Raw genomic sequence first — 23,571 nt, forward strand, 5'->3', positions numbered from 1 at the left:
AAGGTATGTCTGCGTGTGTGTGTGTGTGCGTGTGTGTGAGATATATATAAGAGATATAGTATAAGGACAATAAGACCCACATGATTATGGAGGCCGACAAGTCCCGAGAGCTGCACTCAGGAAGCTGGGGACCCAGGAGAGCCATTGGTGTAAGTTCCAGTCCAAAGGCTGGCAAGCTTGAGAACCAGGAAAAACCAATGTTTCAGTTCAAGTCTCAAGGCAGGAAAATCTGGAAGGCTATCAGGCAGGAGGAGTTCCTTTCTTACTCAGGGGAGTATTGGCCTACTTGGTATCTTCCACTGATTGGATGAGGCCCACCCACATTAGGGAAGGCAGTCTCCTTTACTCAGTCTGCTGATTCATATGTTAATCTCATCCAGATATATCTTCACAGACACACCTAGAATAATGTTTTCCCAAATATCTGGGCACCTTGTGGCCTGGTCAAGTTGGCACGTAAAATTAATCATCATGGTATTATGTACTAAAATGATTTAGAATTAATTGTGCTGCCTAAATCATTATTGTAGTTAACAATTGCTTTTCAAATCAGTTTTGAATTTAAGAGTGACATTATGAAAAGTCCTGAATCAAATTCTTCTTTTTTTTTTTTTTTTTTTTGCGGTACGTGGGCCTCTCACTGTTGTGGTCTCTCCTGTTGCGGAGCACAGGCTCCGGATGCGCAGGCTCAGTGGCCCTGGCTCACAGGCCCAGTGGCCCTGGCTCACAGGCCCAGCCGCTCCGCGGCATGTGGGATCTTCCCGGACCGGGGCATGAACCCGTGTCCCCCGCATCGGCAGGCGGACTCTCAACCACTGCGCCACCAGGGAAGCCCCTGAATCAAGTTCTTTTCTGCACTTGGTTAAGTCTGGACTGCCATTTAGATAATTCAAAAACAGTATTAGGCCCAGTACATTTTTGTTCATGGAGTGATAGCATGAATGTGACAAGTGGAACAACTTGGAAGTTCCTTGGCCTTCCCTGTTTCCATTTGAGCCCTCCAGCATATGGTGCTGGCTGAGGGTCATCCATGGGTGAGGCAAGAGCATCTCAGAGCCAAGTATCAGCGTCAAGGCTAAGATGTGGAGTCCTCAGTTAGGGTCCCTGGACTTTGTACAGCATATACCACCTGGCCTTGGCTTCAGAGAGCTCTGCTGCTTGTGAGGAGAGATCAGCTGAGGCCTCCACCCTCAGTCCCACCTGCCTTCCCAAGCCCTGGATTTGGATGTTTGCCTGGGCTCTGGCAAGCTGCTTCTCTATCTGCATTGGCTGTAACTTGGGTGGAACCCTGCACTGGGGCCCTCTGGAGCCTCAGCTGCCTGGGCCAGAGGAGAGGAGTAGAATCTGGACAGGTAGCTTGAGGGCAGGGGAACCAGCCCAGCTGAGCATCTGCCCCCACAGGGCATGGACAGCATTGAATCACCGGGGATGTGTGGCAAACTCAGACTTGTATGTTGGCTACTTGGGGTTTATGGCTGAGGAGCAGAAGTTTTTAAGCAGTGGGAGTGCTCCCAGGTGCTGTAGCAGCCAGTGTGATACTGACCACCACAAGAGCCAGGCCAGGCAGCAGGATCCTGATAAGCAAACCCAGGCATCCTCCCACGGGGGGATCCACAGGGGCCTGGGAGGGAGCTGGAGCGTGCTGCATTGGCCATGCAGGTGCCCAGCCCTCGCCCCTGCGAACCTGACCTCAGGCTTAGGAGAGCAGGTCTAACTCCAGCCCCTGCTGGTGCCTGTTGGCTGCCTCACCAGAGGTGGTGCAGGTCGTCAGTGCCTGGTGCTGTGAGGCCCTGGGAAAGGGTACCTCTTACTTAAGATGGGAGGAGAGGGGCTTCCCTGGTGGCGCAGTTGTTGGGAGTCCGCCTGCCGATGCAGGGGACACGGGTTCGTGCCCCGCTCTGGGAAGATCCCGCATGCCGCGGAGTGGCTGGTCCCGTGAGCCATGGCCGCTGAGCCTGCGCGTCTGGAGCCTGTGCTCCGCAACGGGAGAGGCCACAACAGTGAGAGGCCCGTGTACCAAACAAAAAAAAAAAAGATGGGAGGAGAGGGAGACCCGGAGGAGAATCCACTTCAGCCCCCTGAGAACAGGGCTAAGTCCCCTCTCACTGAATATGACAGAAGTTCTCCTAATGCCAAGTTCCTGTAGCCCTTGCTTCCTAGGGAGGCGGCTGTGTGACCCCACATGGTGGTTCCCAGGACACGGGAAGCACTTGGTCTTCAGTGGCCGATCCATAGCCCAAGCCCCCTGTGCTCCCCACTCCATGTGGTCACGTTCTACCCATCTCTGCACGGACTCTGGCCCCTCAGTGCCTCAGCCACCTGACAAGGGCTGAGTGGTCACCGCCTGAGAATTGCAGGGACTTCGTTTATCTTTGTGCTTTTCCCAAGGATCTGACCCCCTAGTGATCACTTGTTACCTAGTGAAAACTAGAATCAGATCTGGGGTTGAAAGCAGCATCTAGCCAACACGCCCTGGTTCCTGACCTGTGTGTGCTGACATAAAATCCTCCCTTCCCCAACTTACCAATGTATATATTTTTTAAATTTTATTTATTTTTGGCTGCATTGGATCTTTGTTGCTGTGCACGGGCTTTCTCTAGTTGCAGCGAGCGGGGACTACTCTTCGTCGCGGTGCGCGGGCTTCTCACTGCGGTGGCTTCTCTTGTTGTGGAGCACGGGCTCTAGGCGTGTGGGCTTCAATAGTTGTGGCTCGCGGGCTCTAGAGCTCAGGCTCAGTAGTTGTCGCGCACGGGCTTAGTTGTTCCACGGCATGTGGAGTCTTCCCGGACCAGGGATCGAACCCGTGTCCCCTGCATTGGCAGGTGGATTCTTAACCACTGTGCCACCATGGAAGTCCCTCACCAATGTATTTTGAAAAGCCTGTCAGATTTTCTAACAAGAACTAAATATGAGTTAACGTTAAAACCCAATTGCTGGGCTTCCCTGGTGGCGTAGTGGTTGAGAGTCCACCTGCCGATGCAGGGGACACAGGTTCGTGCCCCAGTCCGGGAAGATCCCACATGCCGCGGAGCGGCTGGGCCTGTGAGCCAGGGCCGCTGAGCCTGCGCGTCCGGAGCCTGTGCTCCGCAACGGGAGAGACCACAGCAGTGAGAGGCCCGCATACCGCAAAAAAACAAACAACAACAACAAAAAACCCAATTGCTATTTTTAAAACTCCAATTACTATATAAACACATTTCACCTAAACAAAAGTAGATTTGTTAAGTAAGCCAACAATGAGTTGGGTCAGCATTTGTAAAAGTGTCTGATATACAGGGCTTTTCCTGGAATATGAATTCATTAGAACTTCAAAAGCAAAACAGCATGAGGTTGGACACTTTACTGGAGCACTGGAGAGTTCTCAGCCAACGAGAGGCTAGATGGATTGATATTTGTTAAATTGGGATTCTGTTTGTACTGCCTTCAATTTAGTCCTGTCTCAGGATTTGGTGGTTCCCCTTCAAATCTAGTTTGTTGACTGTTTTAATCATAAAAGATTTTGTCAAATGCTTTTTTCTACATCTACTGAGATGATCATGTGGTTTTTGTGAAAGCTGTAAATTTAAGTTACACTGGCTCCACCTAAGGGGAAATGTGACTTTTTGGAAAATACATAAATGGGTAAGATTCAGCAGTGTAATACCCGAATCTGAGGCACCAGTACTGGCTTCAGCAAAACTCCTCTGATGCAACTATTTTGTTACCTCAGGGCTCACTGGTCATGAGAAACTAAGTTGGGGAAGGGTAGAGCATTTTCTAGCCCTGGAGCTATTGGGTTGGCCAAAAAGTTTGTTTGGGTTTCTCCGTAACATCTTACGAAAAACCTGAACTAACTTTTTGGCTAACCCAATATATCCCTCACTGCAGAAGACAAATAGAAAGTTCCTAAAGAGTGGGAGCCAGGCAGAATATTCCCCAGTTTCATCACTCATGCTTTCCCCCCACAAGCTTCTCTCAGCATCTGACGAGCTTAGTCCCTGCTACTGGCAGGGACTTCCTTTATTTCACATGCCCTGTCCTTGCTCACTCTGCCTCCTGGGAGCTTGAGGTTTGAACCCTCAAGCTGTTGGAAATTAGCAGACTTCCTTCTATTCACTATGGACTTGATCTAAGAATCTAGTTTGAACTACAGGCTCAGCAAGGACTTCTTGGTGATCACCCTCTCCCCGGCCCCCCACTTCCAAACCCTAACATGATGGCTACTGATTCAGTGGGTGGGCATGTACAGCATCATGGTTTCCAAGCAAGGAAAACTGCCATTCCTCTCAAAGTTATCGTTCCCAGTCACTTCATTAGTGGGAAGTTGCATAATTGGTACCCAGCTCCCCTGCCTAAATATGGTAGGATTACGTGCTGGCAACTTTTAAAGTCCAGCAATCCCAGATCCTTTCTAGGACCAGTAGGACACTTTGGTGGTACTTTGAAACCGTGGTGCCGAGGTTCTCATCCTTGGCTGCACCTTGGAGTCTCCCTTGAAGCTTTAAAGAAACACTGTTGCCTGCGACTCACCACAAGGCTCTGATTTAATTGGGCTGGAGTGTGGCCTGAGGTTTTTTTCTTTTTCTAAGTTCTCCAGGTGATTGTAATGTGCCCCCAAAGTAGAGACCTCTGTACTAGCTATCAGCTAAGTAAAGAAACCACTAGCTTGGATGAGAAGTCACATATCAAATGGCAGATCCTCAAATGGACATTAGCTTAATTATTGCTGCTATTTCAAATATTGTTAGCAGTTTGTCATTTTTTTATCAGAAAGACTTTTCCTCAAACATGGATTTTTTCCCCAAGTTTGCTGCATTTTTAGTTACGACTTTATTATTACTTTCGTAGCATCTACCTGTATATAATAGTAACATATGACTCACTTAAGAGAAGTTTTCGTTGGAGCAAAATTTCCTGCGTTAGGGCAATGGCTACACATTGGGATCATCTAGTACAGTGGTCCTTCAACTTGGCTATACATCTGAATCACCTAGGGGGCTTTTAAGTTCCAGAGCTTCAGCCTTGCTCCAGGCCAATGACTTCAGGATTTCTGTGACTGAGCTTTAGCGTCAGCATATTTGAAAGTTCCCCAGGTGATTCCACTATGCCCCGGAGTTTGAGTCAGCCTACAACAGCATTCTCAAACTCATGAGATAAGCGTCCCCTGGAGATTTGTTAATATGCAGCTTCTGATTCAGTGGGAGCCTTAGACTCTGCATTTCTAACAACTTCCCACATGGTGATGGTAGTTGCTCCCATAAGACATGGGAGAGTCTCACATGAGAACAGATAAGAGACCAGCATAGCTGGTCTATAGCAACACCTCACTTAAGTGGCAAGAACCTAGAGAGCTAAAAAAAAGAAAAAAAATTATATACTGAGCCTGGGCCCTATTACCAGTGAATTTAATTTGATTGCACTGGGTGGGGTCCAGAATTGACAAGTTTTTAAAGCTCCCCAGGTGGTGGTGATATTGAATCCCAGGTGGAGAACCCCAGCAGTATTAGGGACTAGCTCTGCCTCTTGTGGTATAAATGGTTAATAAATGGTATCAGGTGGAGGAGGAAAGGGAGAAGACCCAAACAAGGCCAGTAGGGACCCCCCTCCAGCCAGAAGAACCCCTAGACCTGCCAAGGGATGTCTTATCTAGAAAAATTCCCTCTGTAGAGAGAACTCACCATAAGGCTACCAGATTTTTTTCAACTCATCTTATGCCCCTGTTTTGCATATTGTTTGAATATATTTACATGTTGACTATCAAGAGGCCCTAACTCCAAATATGTAAGATAAAATAAAGTAAGTTAGATCTTGCACCTACTGCAATTGTATTCATACGCAGTAGTCAGTGCTGAACACAACTCAAGTAGGGAACAGATTTTGAAACAGCCGGAGATGGGGGAAGGAGAGGACACGCCAGCAGTACGGGAGGAGGGAGGTTTGGGGAAGCCACGACGGGCTCCTGCCATCTGCCCAGTGACAGCCCCCTCTGGGACCTCAGAGTCTGCAACAGGACCTGAAGCCCAAACCCCCTCTACACCTTTCTCCTCCTTATTATTCCAAACAGTCTTGCTGCCTTTGATCTTTCTCCCTGAAGCTTCATTCTGTACAGACCTTTAGCCTTCCTGAGCTGCTTGCAGGCCATCCTCTGGGTGTTCCTCCCTGGACCTTCTGGACTTGACCTGTATCTTTTGGGCCGCCTCCCTGCAGTGCTCAGCACAGTGCCGGTCAGGGCAATCTCACGCGGTTGGTTGTGCCCTGATCAGGGTGCCTACAGAAGCCACGCGTGGGGCTGAGCTTCAGCTCTCCTCTACGCATCAAAGTTGCCGCCTCAGGAGCAGGCGGCACCTCTTTGCCCTTCCACCTGCTGGCAGGCTCGAGGGGACACCTTTTTCTAATTTGCACAAAGGGACCTGCCAGGTGTGCTAGTGGAGACCCTGCGCAGGTCACCCAGTGCATGCTTCCTCAGTACTCACTGAATGTATGGACAAGAGAACAAAGTGGAGGCAATGAGGATAAATAAGAGGTTTCCACAGTCATCTCGGTAAAGGTGAACGAGGCCCCAAACTAGGACGTCATCTGTATTTACAGGAAGGAGGAGATAAACAAAGGAGAAGCAACAGGCCATGGGTTGGGTTAAAGCTTCCAGGATGGCAAAGGAGAGAGGGAATAAAAATGACCTCCTACCTGTAATCACCACTAAAACTTGACTCTTGCCCAAGAAGTATAAGGATAGTGTGGTTGCAGATCAGTCTTACATACCCACTTCTGGACAGCTGGCGTTGGTTGGGTAACGAGGTAACAGGAATTCTGTGCTCTTGTCTGCAAGACCCTGTGGTAAGCAACGTGGGGGAGACGTAAGACTTCCCCTCCCTCGGTTGCTTGTGATCTAGTTGAGGGCACTTGGGTCCAACAAGATTTCTGATGCTGGTCTACACGGACCAGCATCACATGTGGGTGACAGGTGTCAGATGATCATAGTAGCTATGGACGTACATACTGCTTTACTGCCTGTGGTGAGCTCTCCCCTGTATGAGACAGCTATTATGTTGCTTCTCACCTAAGAGGAAGTTGACATTTCTTGCTTGCTTCTCACCCCATCTTCTGACTGCCAGTCACAATATTGGCATGAACCACATAAAATTAGCATTTTTGTAGGCCAAAATGGTTAGATATCAGCAATTTCATATAGGTGGTTCTTATTCTCTCCACCATATTATGCTGCCACTTGAGACCTGTCAAGTGATTTTATTGGTTTGTTTTAAGCCTATTATAAAAGGATTTTTTAAAAAAGAGTGATGCTTCTTCTGGTAAATGTGCAAAATAGGAAAAAACTGTGCAGAAGCAGAAAAATCTTTTATTTGTTTATTTATTTTTGGCTGCGTTGGGTCTTTGTTGCTGTGCACGGGCTTCTCAATGCGGTAGCTTCTCTTGTTGCAGAGCACAGGCTCTAGGCACGTGGGCTTTAGTAGTTGTGGCTTGTGGGCTCTAGAGCGCAGTCTCAGTAGTTGTGGCGCATGGGCTTAGTTGCTCCGCAGCATGTGGGATCTTCCCAGACCAGGGCTCGAGCCTGTGTCCCCTGCGTTGGCAGGCAGATTCTTAACCACTGCTGCACCAGGGAAGTCCCTGGAAGCAGAAAAGTCTTAATCCCAAATTCTAAAATTCAGAGGCATCCCTAATCACATTTTGATGTATTTCCTTCCAGATATTTTTCTTTGTATTTTTTATAAAGTTGAGATGTTATTGCATATGTAATGTTATATCCTCTGTTTAAAAATAACAATCTTCACTTCACATTAAATATTTTTATAAACACAATTTTTAATGATGGCATAATATTCCATTGAATGTAGGTACTGTAATTTATCCTACTGTTGGACCTAAAGGTTGTTTTCAGTTCTTAATATTATATATATGTAGTTTTATTCCTGTTCATTTTCTTAAGATAGATTCCTGTCTTAATCCATTTGGGCTGCTGCTGTAACAGAATAGCATAGACTGGGTGGCTTATAAACAACAGAAATTTATTTCTCACAGTTCTGGAGGCTGGAGAGTCCAAGATCAATGCTCTGGAAGATTCAGTGTCTGATAATAATGTACTTCCTGGTTCATAAATGTCAGCCTTTTCACAGTCCTCCCATGACAGAAGGGGCTAGGGAACTCTCTAGTATCTCTTTTTTTAATTTTTTTTGCGGTACGCGGGCCTCTCACTGTTGCGGCCTCTCCCGTTGCGGAGCGCAGGCTCAGCGGCCATGGCTCACGGGCCCAGCCACTCCGCAGCATGTGGGATCTTCCCGGACTGGGACACGAACCCGCGTCCCCTGCATTGGCAGGAGGACTCCCAACCACTGCTCCACCAGGGAAGCCCTCTGGTGTCTCTTTTATAAGGGCATTATTCTCCTAGGTTCTGCCCTCGTGACTTAGTCACCTCCCAGATGCCCCACCTCCAAATACCATCATACTGGGGATTATGTTTCAACATATGAATTTTGGGGAGGACACATTTAATCTATAGCAATTCCCAAAAGGAATGGGGTCAAATTACTTGAAATTACTGGGTCAAAAAGCAGGAAACTTTTTTAAGTGTCTTGATTTGTAGCATCCATTGGCTTTCCAGAAGGCATGTGCCCCTCGATTAACTTTAGCCATGATGGCAGAGCCAGTCCTTTGCTGGTTCTGGTTTGGTTACCAGTGATAAATGCTGTTTTTAAAGATGAGAAAGTCTAAAGATGAATGGTCAAAAAAGACTCCGCAGTTAGGTGGACATTGAACTAAGCTAGAAAGATCTGTAAGTTTCAAATAAACCTTGAAGCTAGAAAGATCTGTAAGTTTCAAATAAACCTAGGGGAAATACTTTTCGAGCAGAAGCAAAGGTACAATGGAAACAATATAGCATATGTGGACAGTCATAATCTAATTTTCCGAGGGTAGATAGTTGCAACATGGGAATAGTGGGATATAAATTGAGAAAAGGGCTCTCAGCTGAGACTACATTACCTACATTCAATGTAGGTAGATATCTACCTATCCTGTAGATAATGGGGAGCTGTTGACAATTTTTGAGCAGGGGATTATAAGAGGAAAATAATGTTTCAATGATTATAGGAGACTTTATCTGGGAAGCCAGAAACATCTTTACGAGTGGCAGAAGATTTTTTAAATGATCATCTGTTTTAGAAAATTACACATCATATATAAACATCCTAGGAATGATTTGCTCTAGTGCTTAGCATGTGACAGTGGTATGACCTGTCAGCCATGTCTGAGTGTCTCAGGCTTTGAGATTCAGGTGGTGTGGCTTGGAGATCACAGTGGCTGGATCCAAATTGGCAGTCAGAAGCTATTTCGCATGGAGGAAATCTCAGTTTTCATGAAATGAAGGTGTCTTTGGCTTTTACATGTGCAGTTACAGCAAATCCTCATGAGGAGTGATTTTGCCTTAAGCATTTCTTGGTAAATAAAAATTTCATCTCTTTTAATTGCATTTTTACGATTTTAAAGGAAATGCATATGTTGCAAATTCTGGTTTCCAGTACGAATAAGTAAAATGTGGTTGTTGCTATTACATCATTATATTTTCTCTTTTTTAAGATAAATCAGATATTTTTAATCAGTATAAAACGATGACAGATACTTTGGGAATTCTTCAATTATCTGTCCATACTATATTTAATATCAATATTAGATAAATGTCTTGTAATATATGTACACTTTTAAAACCCATCTATATGTCACCATATGTCACATAGCACAATGCTTATGTTATGGAAAAATAAGACTTCGACTCACGTTTTAGATTTAATTAAGGTTAGCTTCAAGAAAGAATGAGGGGGCCCTTAACAAAATTGATAGGCCACCAAAAAGACGCTGATTTTTTCTTGAGATACATTGTCACAAGACACACTAATCATGGCAAAATGTTAACAACTGTGTAAAATATTTGATGGCATTAACGTAGGATAACTACTAAATGTCAAGAGCTTTCATGAAGAATACAGCTGGCATATTTTTGAAAGGATGGTGCTGTTTACCCCGGGGGAGTAGAACAGTAGGGTGTTATCCAGTTTGCTGGGGCTTTCACCTTTCTTTAACTGGGATTTTCATGACGTACAGCTCCATCTGTTATGGGCAGGGCTGGTTTCATGAATGTGTGACCTGCACAGTCACGGATGGCCCTATGCTTAGAAGGGTCTGGTGCTTTGTGTGATGTCTTTCTGTTGCCATCTTGAAATTCCCAATAAATTTTGAACAAGAGCTCTGCACTTTTATTTTGCACAGGTGATTCAAATTATGTAACTGGTGTTGATTGTGAAAGCTGATTTCACCTTCCTTTGCCATGTGTTATGGGCTAAAACATGGTTTTCACGGGACCAAACTATGGACCAGGTTAGAGGAGAGGGCTGCGGTGGGCCAAGGGAGCTTCTGGCCAACTCCTCTTATTTCCACAGGAGGCTAAACTTAGTACAATAGGAGAAGCGGGGAGAGAGCAGAGTTTACGAGCAGGCAGGGCTACTGACAGCTAGAGTTTCTCCATTAAGAACAGCAGCAGTGGCTGCCATTCCCGCTACACCCACCTACCACATCAAGCTGATAACCCCCAGGCTCCGGCTGAGCGCTTCATGTGCATTATTTCCTTTAACTTAATTTTCTCAGCAACCTGCAACATGAGTATTATTTTTACAGATGAAGAATCTGAAGTTTCCAGCAATCAAGTTGCCCATAATTACAGAGCTAATAATGGTCTTTGCTGACTTAAGAAGTAGCCAGCCATCCTTGTCTGTTGTTAAAATTGAACTTGAATCACTTATTTGTCTACTTAAAAAGATTCATTGTCAGGGAGAGAGCCATAGACTTTGTTTACATAGATTGTTCATTTTCTACTTTTTACTTTCATGTAATTGTAGATGGTATTGTTCTTTAGGACCTTTTAGATGTAAATTTCTTTACTTTTTTCTCTATGGATGCTATCTGGACAGCATACTAATGCTGGAAGTGTTTTTCCAAGAAGAGATAGCTACACCTTCCTTCTTTTCTCAGAAGATTGTGTCAGTAAACAGTATTATATATTTTTTAAACCTCAGCCAAAATGACATTCTGTTGCTTGATTATTTCTGTTATTATTGTTTTCCTAGTTGTTATGTGTGATTATGTTCTGCCAGAAGTTAAAAAAATTATCCATGTTTTCTATTTTAATTTTGTATTAAAATAAGGTTTTTCAAAAATTTGTAAGTGAATTCTATTCTTGACTAATTCTAATTATGTCTTCTGCAGGAAAGCATCTCTGGCAGCTGATGTGTCCAGGCTTGGGTACAGTTCCTCACCCAATCACAAATACATTCCGCGAAGGGCCGTGCTCTATGTTCCTGGAAATGATGAAAAGAAAATTAAGAAGATTCCCTCTCTGAATGTGGATTGTGCAGTACTCGACTGTGAGGATGGTGTGGCTGTGAACAAAAAGGTAATGGCATGATTTTTCCTTATGATGGAAAAAAGAAATGAATTGAAATTTGGTGCTCTCCTGGTAGCACTGCTCACTATTTGGAAAGAGTCTACTGTACTCACCTTTTTCTGATTATCGATGTGTTCTTGACCAGCCCTTGTGTGGGTTCTGAATGTGTATGTTCTTTTCTCCAAGAGAGAGGAAGAATCCAGCCAAGATGTATTTAAAATCATGGCCTTCAGTATATGTGACTATGTGTGTGTATAAAGAGATACACACTTAAAAAAAGAGAGAGAGAGATAGACACTCAATCCATTTTGGCTGTGATATTTGCTGGTTTGAGTAAATGACTTAATCCTAGAATTGTGGTGTAAATTTTTCAGACCAGTAAGATGGAATTAGGAATTTATCTCTTTTTTTTACTGCCAGGTATATTGTGTAGTGGCCTTATCTCTTCTGGGACAAGTGCCAATAAAAGAAAAGATAGATGTCAATGGATGAGTCACCATTTTCCCTCCTTAATTAAAGAGAAACTACACGCAGAACCTTAAGGTTACAGCTTTTGGCTGATTTTCTCATGGCCTGATCAGAGAAATGAGTTGTAGAAAATACCCAATTTGTAAATAGGTACAAAAGGTTCTTACTGGCTGGTAGCATAGTGGGTGCTTTTTGTTTCATTTTGATTTGCCTAACTTCTTTTTCTAGGTTTTTATAATGAACAAAGATTTGTTCAGTAATTGGGTGAAATACATAAATTATTTTAACAATAACTGAAGTTTGCATGGAACTTTTAAAATTAAACACATGCTTTCCCTCAGCCTTCATGTATCCAGTCCCTAGACAATGAGGTTGGCCTGGGAATGGATTGTGGGGCTGGTGGCACAGAAGGAGCTGGCCATCTGGATTTATATCTATTTGGATAGTTTCTTTTCCTGGGTGACCTGAAATAGCGTGGTTGTCCTATACAACTTTCTTGATTAATTGCTTTCCTTAGAGATTCTAGCAAACAAATATTTGCCTTATTTTTTTAAGTTAATTTACAGCATCTTTCTAATGGTCAAAGCAAGGCTTTACAAGTGTTTGGGAAAGGATTAGAATAAACATGTGGAATTTAAAGCATCTACTCAATATCTTTGGCATGCACCAAGGAAAATGCAATTAATCTTCTTTCTCGCAGAGATTAAGGTAAATAGGGCTTTTCTTGAAGGACATAATATGATTCCAGTATGCTCCCTTCCAAAACTCATGTAGTGCACTCTAAGATTAGATACTAAGTTGTAATTCTAGTTCTGTGTGACCCAGGGCAATTCACTTTACTTCTTTGCCTCAATTTTTTATCTGTACTGTGGGATGACAAAATCTTCCTTTGTCAGGGATAGGGATTATTACAAGGAATAAGCTTGATAAAATGCCTGGGAGTAGCTTGATTTCCTATAGGAAATAGATTAGATAAGTCCTGTGGTAATCATGATTAGAGGGGAATTTACTTTAGCTTGTAGCACAGTGAGCCATTAGGTGCCCTGATAAACTTCTAACTGTATTTCTTCACAAACCTTGAGGCTATCTTCCTATTCCCACCTGAGGATGTTTCCTGCTACCCAGATGAGTTCGAAGTATGGTTCATTCCTACCTCATATTTCCTGTTTATCTGTGTTCTGAAGCCCATCCTTATACCCGGAGCCACTACTGAGGAGGAACCTAAGGAGGAGCAGGGGAGAGAAAAGTTTATGATGGGCAAGTTGTGCCCGCCATCTTGGCATCTATGTCCAGACAGTCAAAGCGCTGCAGTTCTCTCTCTCTTTTTTAAATTAATTTCTTTATTTATTTTTATTTATTTATTTATTTGGCTGCGTCAGGTCATAGTTGTGGCACACGAGATCTTTCATTGCAATGCGTGGGCTCCTCTCTAGTTATGGTGCGCGAGCTCTGTAGTTTGCGGCATGCGAGCTCAATAGTTGTGGCATGTGGGCTTAGTTGCCCCATGGCATGTGGGATCTTAGTTCCCCGACCAGGGGTCGAACCGGCGTCCCCTGCATTGCAAGATGGATTCTTAACCACTGCGTTAATTGCCAGACACACTGTTTTATATATGCTGAACTTGGAGTCAACCAAATTTCCCTTTCTTGTCCACAGAGAGTTCTGGCAAGCCAGGCTAGTACTTATAAAACACTTTTTTCCCTAATTTTTTCTCATATATTTCATTTCATAGCCCTAGCCTGTCAGTGTCTTTTTGGATTTTGATTTCATCATCCAACATTTATACCATCTGAGAATTTGACCAGCACACTAGAAAAATTTAACAAGTTTCTGATAGAAGTGTTGAAGAGGTTGGAGCCAAGTGCTTTGCAAGCATGCCACTAGAAACTTCTGTTCGAGTTCATTTAACAAACATTTATATAATGGTGACTAAATGCCAGGCACTGTTCTAAGGGCTTTAATTTGTATAACAACCAAGTAAGTAGTACTCCTTCTACAGATAAGGAAACAAGCATGGAGAGGTCAAGTTCATGAAGCAGTTCTGTGAATATGGTTATTCAGTCACCTAGCTCTCCTAAAATCCAGTCTTTTCATAAGAATAGTATAAGAGATTTTATTTAATTCCATTTCAAAATGAAGACACCTTCCTGATTTACATGGCCTAGCAATACCTTCTCTCTCCACATACTCCACCTTGCCAGAAAAATGAGGTTAGTTAGATGAGACTTGATCTTGAAGAACCCTAGTCAGTACTACCTAGTTGTTACCACCTTTGCTTTGAAGTGCTAGAGAGACGAAAATGGTAATAGCTACCATCTACCGAGAGTTTTCTGTGTAAGAGGTGCTATAATAAATGCTTTAACTATTTCATTTACTCCTTATAGCAAAGTTTTGTCCAGGGTCCAGGGTCATTAAATGGCAGATTTGAACTTCCTAGAATTTTTGCCAGGAATCAGCCTCAAGTTTACCTGCTGGCATATTCCATACATAACTCACCTTTTCCTCCTTTCTCAGAAAGTTAGTGCCTTGGCTTCTCTTTATCTTTTGTCACCTTTGTATACTCCGTAGTTTCTCAAAGATTACGGACAGGAGTGCCGGGTTCACATTTGCAGATTCTTTCAGTGTCTTGGGATTTTAATGCATTTAAACCTAGGGACTTCAATTCATTTGAAATGTCCAGATAAGTCTGAAACTTCTCACATAGCTCATACTATTTTTCCTTTCTTGAAATCACCTCTTAATCATATTTTTGTTTGAATATTATTCCTCTTGATGGAGGAGATAGAATAGAGACCATTTTCAGTGAGTTTATTTCTTACCGTGTTAAAACTGTCATTTCAAATGATCTAGTTATGGTTTTGCTAAACTGAACTATTATTGCCTAATTCAACTTTCTTGGCATTATTAAAACTTAGTCACTTCATTTTAGATATTTCATTTCTTTTTTAGTAATTGACTAATTCCATATTTCATTTGACTGACTCTGTGGAGTATGGGCTTGTAATGAAAACAAGAGGAGCTTCCACAGAGCAGTTTATAAGTATATAACACCTTCCAGCAGGCTCTAATCCTGTTTTGTTAATCCAATTTGTGTTTAAGCAGCTCCTTCATGTCAAGGATGGCGCTACCAGCTCACCTTTCCAAACATGGATGATGAAAAAACCATCTCCATTACCCTCCTATCATCTCCTTTTCATTGTTAAATGCATGAGGAGATACAGGGCTGTCTAAGCCACTGCTTGCTGGGACACAGTGAAAATAAGCCAAGTAATGCACAGATTTCTGGTGAAATCTCCATGACATGGGATGAGGCCAAGAAAGTAGGAGTAAAATAGATAGAGGCAGGGTTCCAGAGCTGCTATTTTAGTTGAGTATTTAAATTTATTTAATATTTAAGTTTAAATATGTAAATTTTAAAATACTCAATATTTAACTAAATATTGAGTACCTACTCAACCAGGCACCATGGCAAGCAGGAGGAGAACAAAGATGGCTGCATGGTCCCCAACAGAGGAGTCAAAGGGTAGTGGAGAGACAGGCAAAAAAAATAAATTGTGATCTAACAGGATAGGTCTATAAGAATGCATACTTTTTATTATCATTTGGTTCTACGGGTTTTTTTTGTTGTTTTTTTTTTTGCTGTACGCGGGCCTCTCACTGTTGTGGCCTCTCCCGTTGCGGAGCACAGGCTCCGGACGCGCAAGGTCAGCGGCCATGGCTCACGGGCCAAGCCGCTCTGCGGCATGTGGGATCTTCCCGGACCGGGGCACGAACCCGTGTCCCCTGCATCGGCAGGCGGACTCCCAACCACTGCGCCACCAGGGAAGCCCTCTAAGTGTATATGAGGTTTTTAATTTATTCTTTTGTTGCTGACCTCAAGCTTGGTTGCATGATGGTTAGGGAATGTGATCTGAATGATGCTGATTTTGGGAAACTTATTGAGTTCTGCTTTATGGCCTATTACATGAGCCATTTTTGTAAATGTTTCATGTATACTTAATAAGAATGTATATTGTCTGTTTACTAGATGCAGAGTTCTGTGTATTTTCCGTTAGACCAAGTCTGTTAATTATATTGTTCCAATATCTAAATCTTTAATGATTTTCATCTGCTTGATATATTAATAATTAAGAGCCTAGTTGAAAGTTACCCTCCAATGGAGAATTTGCCAGTTTCTCCCTGTAGTTCTGTCAATTTTTGCTGCTGATAGTTTGAGCCTATGTTATTATACAAATTTAAAATTATTATATCCTCCTCGTATATTGAATTATCTATTATTATGCACTGACCCTCTTCATCCCCTGTAATGCTTTTTTCTTTATTTTTTAATTATTTTTAAGAACACTGCTTTGTTTTGATTATATTTCAGTCTTTTTTTAAATAAATTTATTTATTTTTAGCTGCATTGGGTCTTCGTTGCTGCACGCGGGCTTTCTCTAGTTGTGGAGAGCGAGGGCTACTCCTCGTTGCAGTGTGTGGGCTTCTCATTGTAGTGGCTTCTCTTGTTGTGGAGCACGGACTCTAGGCATGCGGGCTTCAGTAGTTGTGACACATGGGCTCCGTAGTTGTGGCGCAGGGGCTTAGTTGCTCCATGGCATGTGGGATCTTCCTGGACCAGGGCTCGAACCCGTGTCCCCTGCATTGGCGGGCGTATTCTTTACCACTGCGCCACCAGGGAAGCCCGCTTTTTTCTTTAAAGTTTATGTGATCTGATAAGAACACACCAGGTTTCTTTCTTTTTTTTTGGCTGCATTGGGTCTTTGTTGCTGCGCATGGGCTTTCTCTAGTTGCAGCGAGCGGGGGCTACTCTTGGTTGCGGTGTGTGGGCTTCTCATTGTGGTGGCTTCTCTTGTTGCAGAGCGCGGGCTCTAGACACGTGGCCTTCAGTAGTTGTGGCACGTGGGGTCAGTCATTGTGTCTCACAGGCTCTAGAGCGCAGGCTTAGTAGTTGTGGCACATGGGCTTAGTTGCTCCGCAGCATGTGGGATCTTCCCGTACCAGTGATCGAACCCGTGTCCCCAGCATTGGCAGGCAGATTTATTAATCACTGCTCCACCAGGGAAGTCCCCACCAGCTTTCTTTTGATCAGTATTTGCCCAGTATATTGTTTTCAGCCTTTTGTTTCAACTTTTCCATATCTTTATGACTTAAGTATGTCTCCTGTTGTTTTAAAAGTTTTACATTCATGTAGACAATCTGTGTCTTTTAACTGGAACATTAAGCCACTTCTAATATAGTTACTAATAAATTTAGATTTAAATATGCCATTATATTTGACCCGTTTTTCTCACCTCTGCTATGTTTCTCTTCTTTTTTGGGGGGGCCACACCACGCAGCTTATGTGATCTTAGTTGCACGACCAGGGATTGAACCCAGGCCCATGGCAGTGAAAGTGCAAAGTCCTAACCACTGGACTGCCAGGGAATTCCCTCTTTTTCTAACTTTTCTTGCCTTTTAAAGATTATTTGACTTTTTTGATTTATTTCCTTAGTCCATTTTTTCCTCTCTTAGTTTAGAAGTTATGGCTATGTTTCTAATTTTTATCGGTTACTCCTGAAATTTTACCAAATATACTTAACAGAGCCTAAAATTAACCTGTATCTTCTTCCTGGACAAAACAAGAATTTTAGAAAGCTTTAAATTCAATCATCTTCCTCACCAATTTATATTATTTTTAACGAACATTTCAGTTATCTCTTTTTAATCCCATGAATTTTACATTGTTACTATATCATTATTTTATATGTACAGTTGTTAATTTAGATTAAGCTACATATTTTACCACTTTCTCTGATCATTATTCCTTCTTGTATCTCAGACCTTCTTTCTGGGGTTATCTTTCTTTCTCCTGATGTTCACCCTTCAGAATTTCTCTATAGCGAAGGTTTGTTGATAGTAAACTCTCATAGTTTTTGTTTATTTGAAATGTCTTCATTGTTTGCCTGGGTAGACAAATTTAGATCAACAGATATTTGCTCTCAGAACTTTGAAGATATTATTCCATTGCCTTCTGGTTACTATTAGTGCTATTGAGAACTCCATTGTCAAATTTAAAAACTAGGTTATTTGTCTTTTCTTCTTTGGCTGTGCTGAAGATATTTTGCCTTTCGTGTACTGAAGTTTTGCTAAAATATTGAGTAGTTATTGATGTATGTCTCCTTACCTCCTTTTCCCCCTTCTTTCCTTTTGCTTGGTGTAAGTGGTTTTTTTGTGTATTTGTGTACTCATGTCTTTTATCAGTTCTATAAAATTTCTACTATTAGCACTTCAGATATCACTTCTAGTCCATCATTTCTGTTCTTTCCTTCAGAGATGCCAAGTAGACATATTAGGAAATGTTTGTTTTATCCTCCTTGTCTCTTACTATCTTTTCATGTTTTCTATCTCCTTTTCTCTCTCTGCCACATCCTGGGTGAGTTCTTCATATCTAATCAACATTTTTCTAATTGTCCCATCAGTTTTGTCCAGTTTATTTAACCCATCCTCTGAGTTTTCAATTTTAATGATTATATTTTTCATATCTAGAACTTCCATTTGATTCTTTTTCATATCTGTTTGGTACATTCTGAATCTGATAATTTCAGTATTTTTGCATCTAAATTGCTTTTTGTTGTTCAGTGACTCATACTCATGGTATGAACCCATATTGATTGGAATTATTTCTTGGGAATCCCAAGGGCCTAGAGTAGGAAGATTTTCCTCTAAAGAGAGTTTGTATTTGCTTCTGTTGGGAGTCAGGGATATTATTAATCTGGAGTCTTTGTTTATTCTCCTCAGCTTTGCAGTGATCTCAGGCTAGTATCCTGATAACAGTTCTGATATAGGTATTTGGTTCCTAGCTTTCTTATTTTTCTGACTCCTCATAAATCAGAATTCATTTTTTGTTGTTGTTGTTTTACATTGGTCCTTATGTTCTTATGAGCCCAGCAATGCATTTAAAAGTACTTTTGTTGAAATGTATCCATTTTATAGCTGTCGGCCCTTCAGAGAATGTAGTCTGCCATATTGCCAAAAGTAAAGTACCCATCCTTTAAAATTTTTAAATTATAAACTTAAAAAAATTAGTGTAAAATTTATTTTTACATATAAAGAGTCAAATCGTTGTGAAATAAAGCAGCCCCTAATCATTATTCCATTCCCTTCTCCAGAGATAATCCCTTTTATCTCTTCTAGCTTATTCTTGTGGCATTTATTCCCATATCTCTAAATAATACACTTTTTGAATTATTTTCTCAACTTCAGGCATGATACTGACTCCCTGCTATGGGAGTTATCTTTCCCTCCTGCTACCACCCTGTCCCCATCACATTATATGTAACTTTGATGAGATTGGTATTCAGTGTAAAAAGTATTAGAGTTGAGTCACATAGTAATAAACTGATCACCTTTCCTTTTTTTTTTTTTTTTTTTTGGCCGTGCAGTGTGGCATGTGGGGTCTTAGTTGCCCAACCAGGGATCAAACCTGTGCCCCCTGCTTTGGAAGCTCAGAGTGTTAACCACTGGACCGCCAGGGAAGTCCCCACCTTTCCTTTTCTGCCAACCTGTTGTTTTCCCTGGAGTTCATAATTATCTGTTTTTTCCCCTGGCTTATTTTTCTATTCAGTTGTCGCTAATTCAACACCCACATCTTCACTAATTGTCTAAATCTCCTCTTAATATGTTTAGAAGCATCTGATATTTTATTAGTTTCATCTTCTTGGAGAAATCTCTCCTTGACTCTTCTGATCCCCTCAAGTCTGAACTACTTGTCCTTCAGGCCTGCAGCACAATTGGAATCCTGAACTCTCCCTTCCCACCACCCTGGGAATTCCCTTTGCCTCTCTGTTGGATTGGATATCCTGTTTTCTGGATTCTGTGACTCTTTATATCTGTGTATATTTCCCTGTTTGGGTGAGGACACCCTCTAATAGTTCCTGAGAGAAGGTTCCCCTCTGAAGGACAGAAGCAACTTATACATAGTCTGATTTTTTCCTAATTTGATTTGTAAAGAGCAGGAGTATATTCGGAATTTAAGATCGTGAGTGTCTTACATTGATTCTTCCCGAAGCCAAAGGAGGAACTCTGAGTTGTGATTCGAGGAAGGCTTTTCTAAGGGAAATTAACCTAGCAAAATCTGGGATGTCACTCACGGGCAACTTGACTTGAGACCAGCAACCTGGTTCAGTGGAAGGGGTAGAGTGCTTGACAACAGATGGCTCATTTAAATTTCCCAATTTTAACACTCTCTACCCAGGGAACTTGAGTCCTGTAATCTCATGAGCCTCTGTTTCTTTATCTGTCCCATGAGATTGATGATAATGAAACCTACACTACCCACCACCAGGCCAGCTGTGAGGCTCAAATAGAAAAGCATTTTGTAAACTTGCAAGTGCTATAGAAATAATTGCTTTAAAAAAAGAAAAAAAGCAGGTGTCATTTAAAAAAAAATAAAGCTTAGAAAATTTAGGAGAATGGATATTTAGCATGTTCCTTGAGATGTCTCTTTCAAGTAGAGGAACATAACTTGATGGTCAAGAGCATAGACTGTGGAGCCAGACTGTCGGATTCTGGTGTCTGGATTCTGGCATCATCTTGTCCTAACCCCGTGACCTTGGACAAATTACCCCACCTCTCTGTGCCTCAGTTTCGTCTTCTGTAAAATAAAGGTAATAATGGTAACAATAATATCTACCACAACAGAATTATATTAAATGGGTATTTATAAAGTGATTAGAGCAGTGCCTGGCACATAACAAGTGTTGTATGAATATTTCATAAATACCTAAATAGCAATTGTCTTAGCTGTACCCCTGGCCAAGAGTCTGATGCATCAGTTCAAGTCACTGATGATTGCTTAGAATGCCAGGGTTTACTGGTATTGATTCGTACTTTAGATTCCTGACTCTCAGGGTAATATGCTGGCACAGATAGGTTTTTGCTCTAAATGTCATGGAGTTTGCAAGTTTTGCTATTTTTTTAACCTTCTCCCTCAACTTTGGTAGACAAAGAAAAGACTCTAGAGACAGCAAAATACCACTTTTTCTTTCAAGCTCCCTCAAAGGTTTCTTAACACTAGGGGGCTAGAAACAGCTATCTTAGAAAGATCTTACTTATTTTTTTCCTCAGGAAAACAAAGAGAAAATAATCTTTCTTAAGCAGCTAAGCAATAGGTTTTTACTTTGTATTTCCGTGCTGGGTACTTGACAGAAAGGGAGTAAGAAAAGGATGGAGGAAGGTGGCCAACACTGTGAAGGCATTCCCCTGCAACAGCTCAGAGCAAAGAAGCACTGGGCTGGGGTCTGGGTCCTGAGCAACCCCATGTACAATGCTGTTCTCATTTATGGTGTACAGAGGGAGAAGGATGGCCCGGGGCTGGGGCTGTGGTGTCTGAGGAGAGGTGCCCTCAGCAGTTGAGGGGAGCCCCTGGTCAGTGGGGGGTTGGAGAAGCAGCTACCTTCCCTACAACCTGCTCTGCATGCAGAGGACCTAGGGCTGCCAGGACCTAGGCCATCTTGTTGAAGCTGCCCTCTATCATGAAAAGCAAGGCAAAGCTATTTGCCTTCTAAGCAGCAGTCGGTGCTTCAGAAACCCCACAGGATCACCCCCACTGGGCCATGTTCTTTGATTGCTCCAGCTCCCTCCACCCATCCTGGATACCAGGACATACGTAAGGACCAAAGGGTTGTGGTTGTGGAGAGACAGTTGGAAGCAACACCGCAGAGATGAGGGGAGTACGGCTTTGTACCCCACAATAAGCCCCTTTCTAAGTACTCTTCACAAACAGTAATTCATACCAGGAACTCCTACAGTTACCTGTCAGACTCTGCAGAACCCGGGAGTCATCCATTTGCAAGTGTGAGTTGCTCTTTAAGAAACACGGAATATCAGTCAAGGTTGTTGGCTTATCATTAATCTTCAGTTAATGTAAATAGATTTCCTGACACTCATCATTTTAAACCAGTTAACTTTTTTTTTTTAAACCAGTTAACTCTTGAGTTCCTCTGTAATGCCTTTTGTTTTGTTTTGTTTCTTTTTTCAGAGGTCACCAATTATCTTTTTTTTTTTTAATTAATTAATTTATTTTTGGCTGTGTTGGGTCTTCGTTTCTGTGCGAGGGCTTTCTCTAGTTGTGGCAAGCGGGGTCCACCCTTCATCATGGTGCGCGGGCCTCTCACTATCGCGGCCTCTCTTGCTGCGGAGCACAGGCTCCAGACACGCAGGTTCAGCAGTTGTGGCTCACGGGCCCAGTTGCTCCGCGGCATGTGGGATCCTCCCAGACCAGGGCTCGAACCCGTGTCCCCTGCATCGGCAGGCAGATTCTCAACCACTGCGCCACCAGGGAAGCCCCTGTAATGCCTTTAATTGCCACACAGATGTAAACCTTTTTTCTACCCTGAGCTTACGTATTCTCTCTAATTTGTGCTCTCTCATTTGGCTTCCTTTTGTGCACATGTGTGCGCACACACACACACAAGTATGTAGATGCTAAACCACCACTTACACTTACCATATACACACGCAAATCCACTTGGTTAAATTTTTTTTATCTTTTTTTAAATTAATTAATTTATTTATTGGCTGCATTGGATCTTCATTGCTGCGCGTGGGCTTTCTCTAGTTGTGGTGCACGGGCTTCTCTTGTTGCCCAGTGTGGGCTCTAGGAGCGCAGGCTTCAGTAGTTGCAGCACGCTGGCCCAGTAGTTGTGGCTCACGGGCTTAGTTGTTCCATGGCATGTGGGATCTTCCCGGAGCAGGGCTCGAACCCGTGTCCCTTGCACTGGCAGGCGGATTCTTAACCACTGCACCACCAGGGAAGTTCCCACTTGGTTAACTTTTAAATACTCCTGTGCTGTCACTTTAGTTGAAATAAATTAGTAGAGTAGCGAGGAGGTGTATTCTCCCAACAGGCAGAAAGCTAACTGATGTGCAGTGAATGATTAAATGTATACAGGTCGTGGGGAGCTAACTCCTCTTCAGTAGGGGAGTGAAATTAGGATGGGAAGGCTCCTCTCCCAGGGACCTTGCTTTTATTAAAAAAGACTTGAGAGCTTGGGAGTTTCCTTCACTAGGAACTGGGGTGTCTGTGAGTCTTGTGGGAACAGTATGGAGAGCTGAACTGTGCTTAGGAACTCTGTAAATTCTTTTTGATCCTTAAAGCTTCTGATATAAAAACCTATCCAAGTTTTCATACAAGCAGTAAAATGTTTTCAGTCTTTTATTAATCTCTTCATACCCTTAAATAGTCTTTCCCTTTTGTGGAGTAATTGGTAAAAATCAACAACAAAAAACCCACCTCTTTCCCCCTCGTTTTATTCTTCATACAGGCATCTTCTTAGTGCAAGGATTCAAATATCTCTATTAACTGCCAGCAATTTCCATTTAATAAGCTCAGCAAAATATCTTTACAAAGAGATGCAGGCTTCAAGTTGCCAGTAATATCTTTTCCAGCAATTTCTAGGAATCTAATTAAGACTGAGTATAATCTATAACATGATATACCTGACTATGGAAAGGCCAGGCCTAGGCAATGAAACAGATGGTTGAGGTCCAGCTCAAAATTAAGGGTGAAAGAAAGGAAATCAGCTTAAATGAACGGAAACTTTATAAAAGTGGAAACTGTAGCCATTTCCTCTGAAATAAACTAAGAAATAGCTTGGAGACTATAGTGAAAACCAGTAAACTTGCTTATTCCAACTTTG

At 42.5% G+C, this 23,571-nt stretch overlaps 1 protein-coding gene across 3 annotated transcripts in view; it reads left to right on the plus strand.

Annotated features, from left to right (window-relative positions):
- Positions 1 to 23,571, plus strand: part of CLYBL (citramalyl-CoA lyase) — a 239,581-nt gene that overhangs the window by 128,155 nt on the left and 87,855 nt on the right. For all 3 annotated transcript variants that reach the window (XM_060129002.1, XM_060129001.1, XM_060129003.1), the window contains exon 2: positions 11,248 to 11,434. In XM_060129002.1, coding sequence (XP_059984985.1) covers positions 11,248 to 11,434 — 187 coding nt within the window. The remainder of the gene's footprint in view (positions 1 to 11,247; positions 11,435 to 23,571) is intronic.

This window comes from Lagenorhynchus albirostris, chromosome 18 (genome assembly GCF_949774975.1).
Source record: "Lagenorhynchus albirostris chromosome 18, mLagAlb1.1, whole genome shotgun sequence".
In the NCBI taxonomy this organism is placed as follows: Eukaryota; Metazoa; Chordata; class Mammalia; order Artiodactyla; family Delphinidae; genus Lagenorhynchus; species Lagenorhynchus albirostris.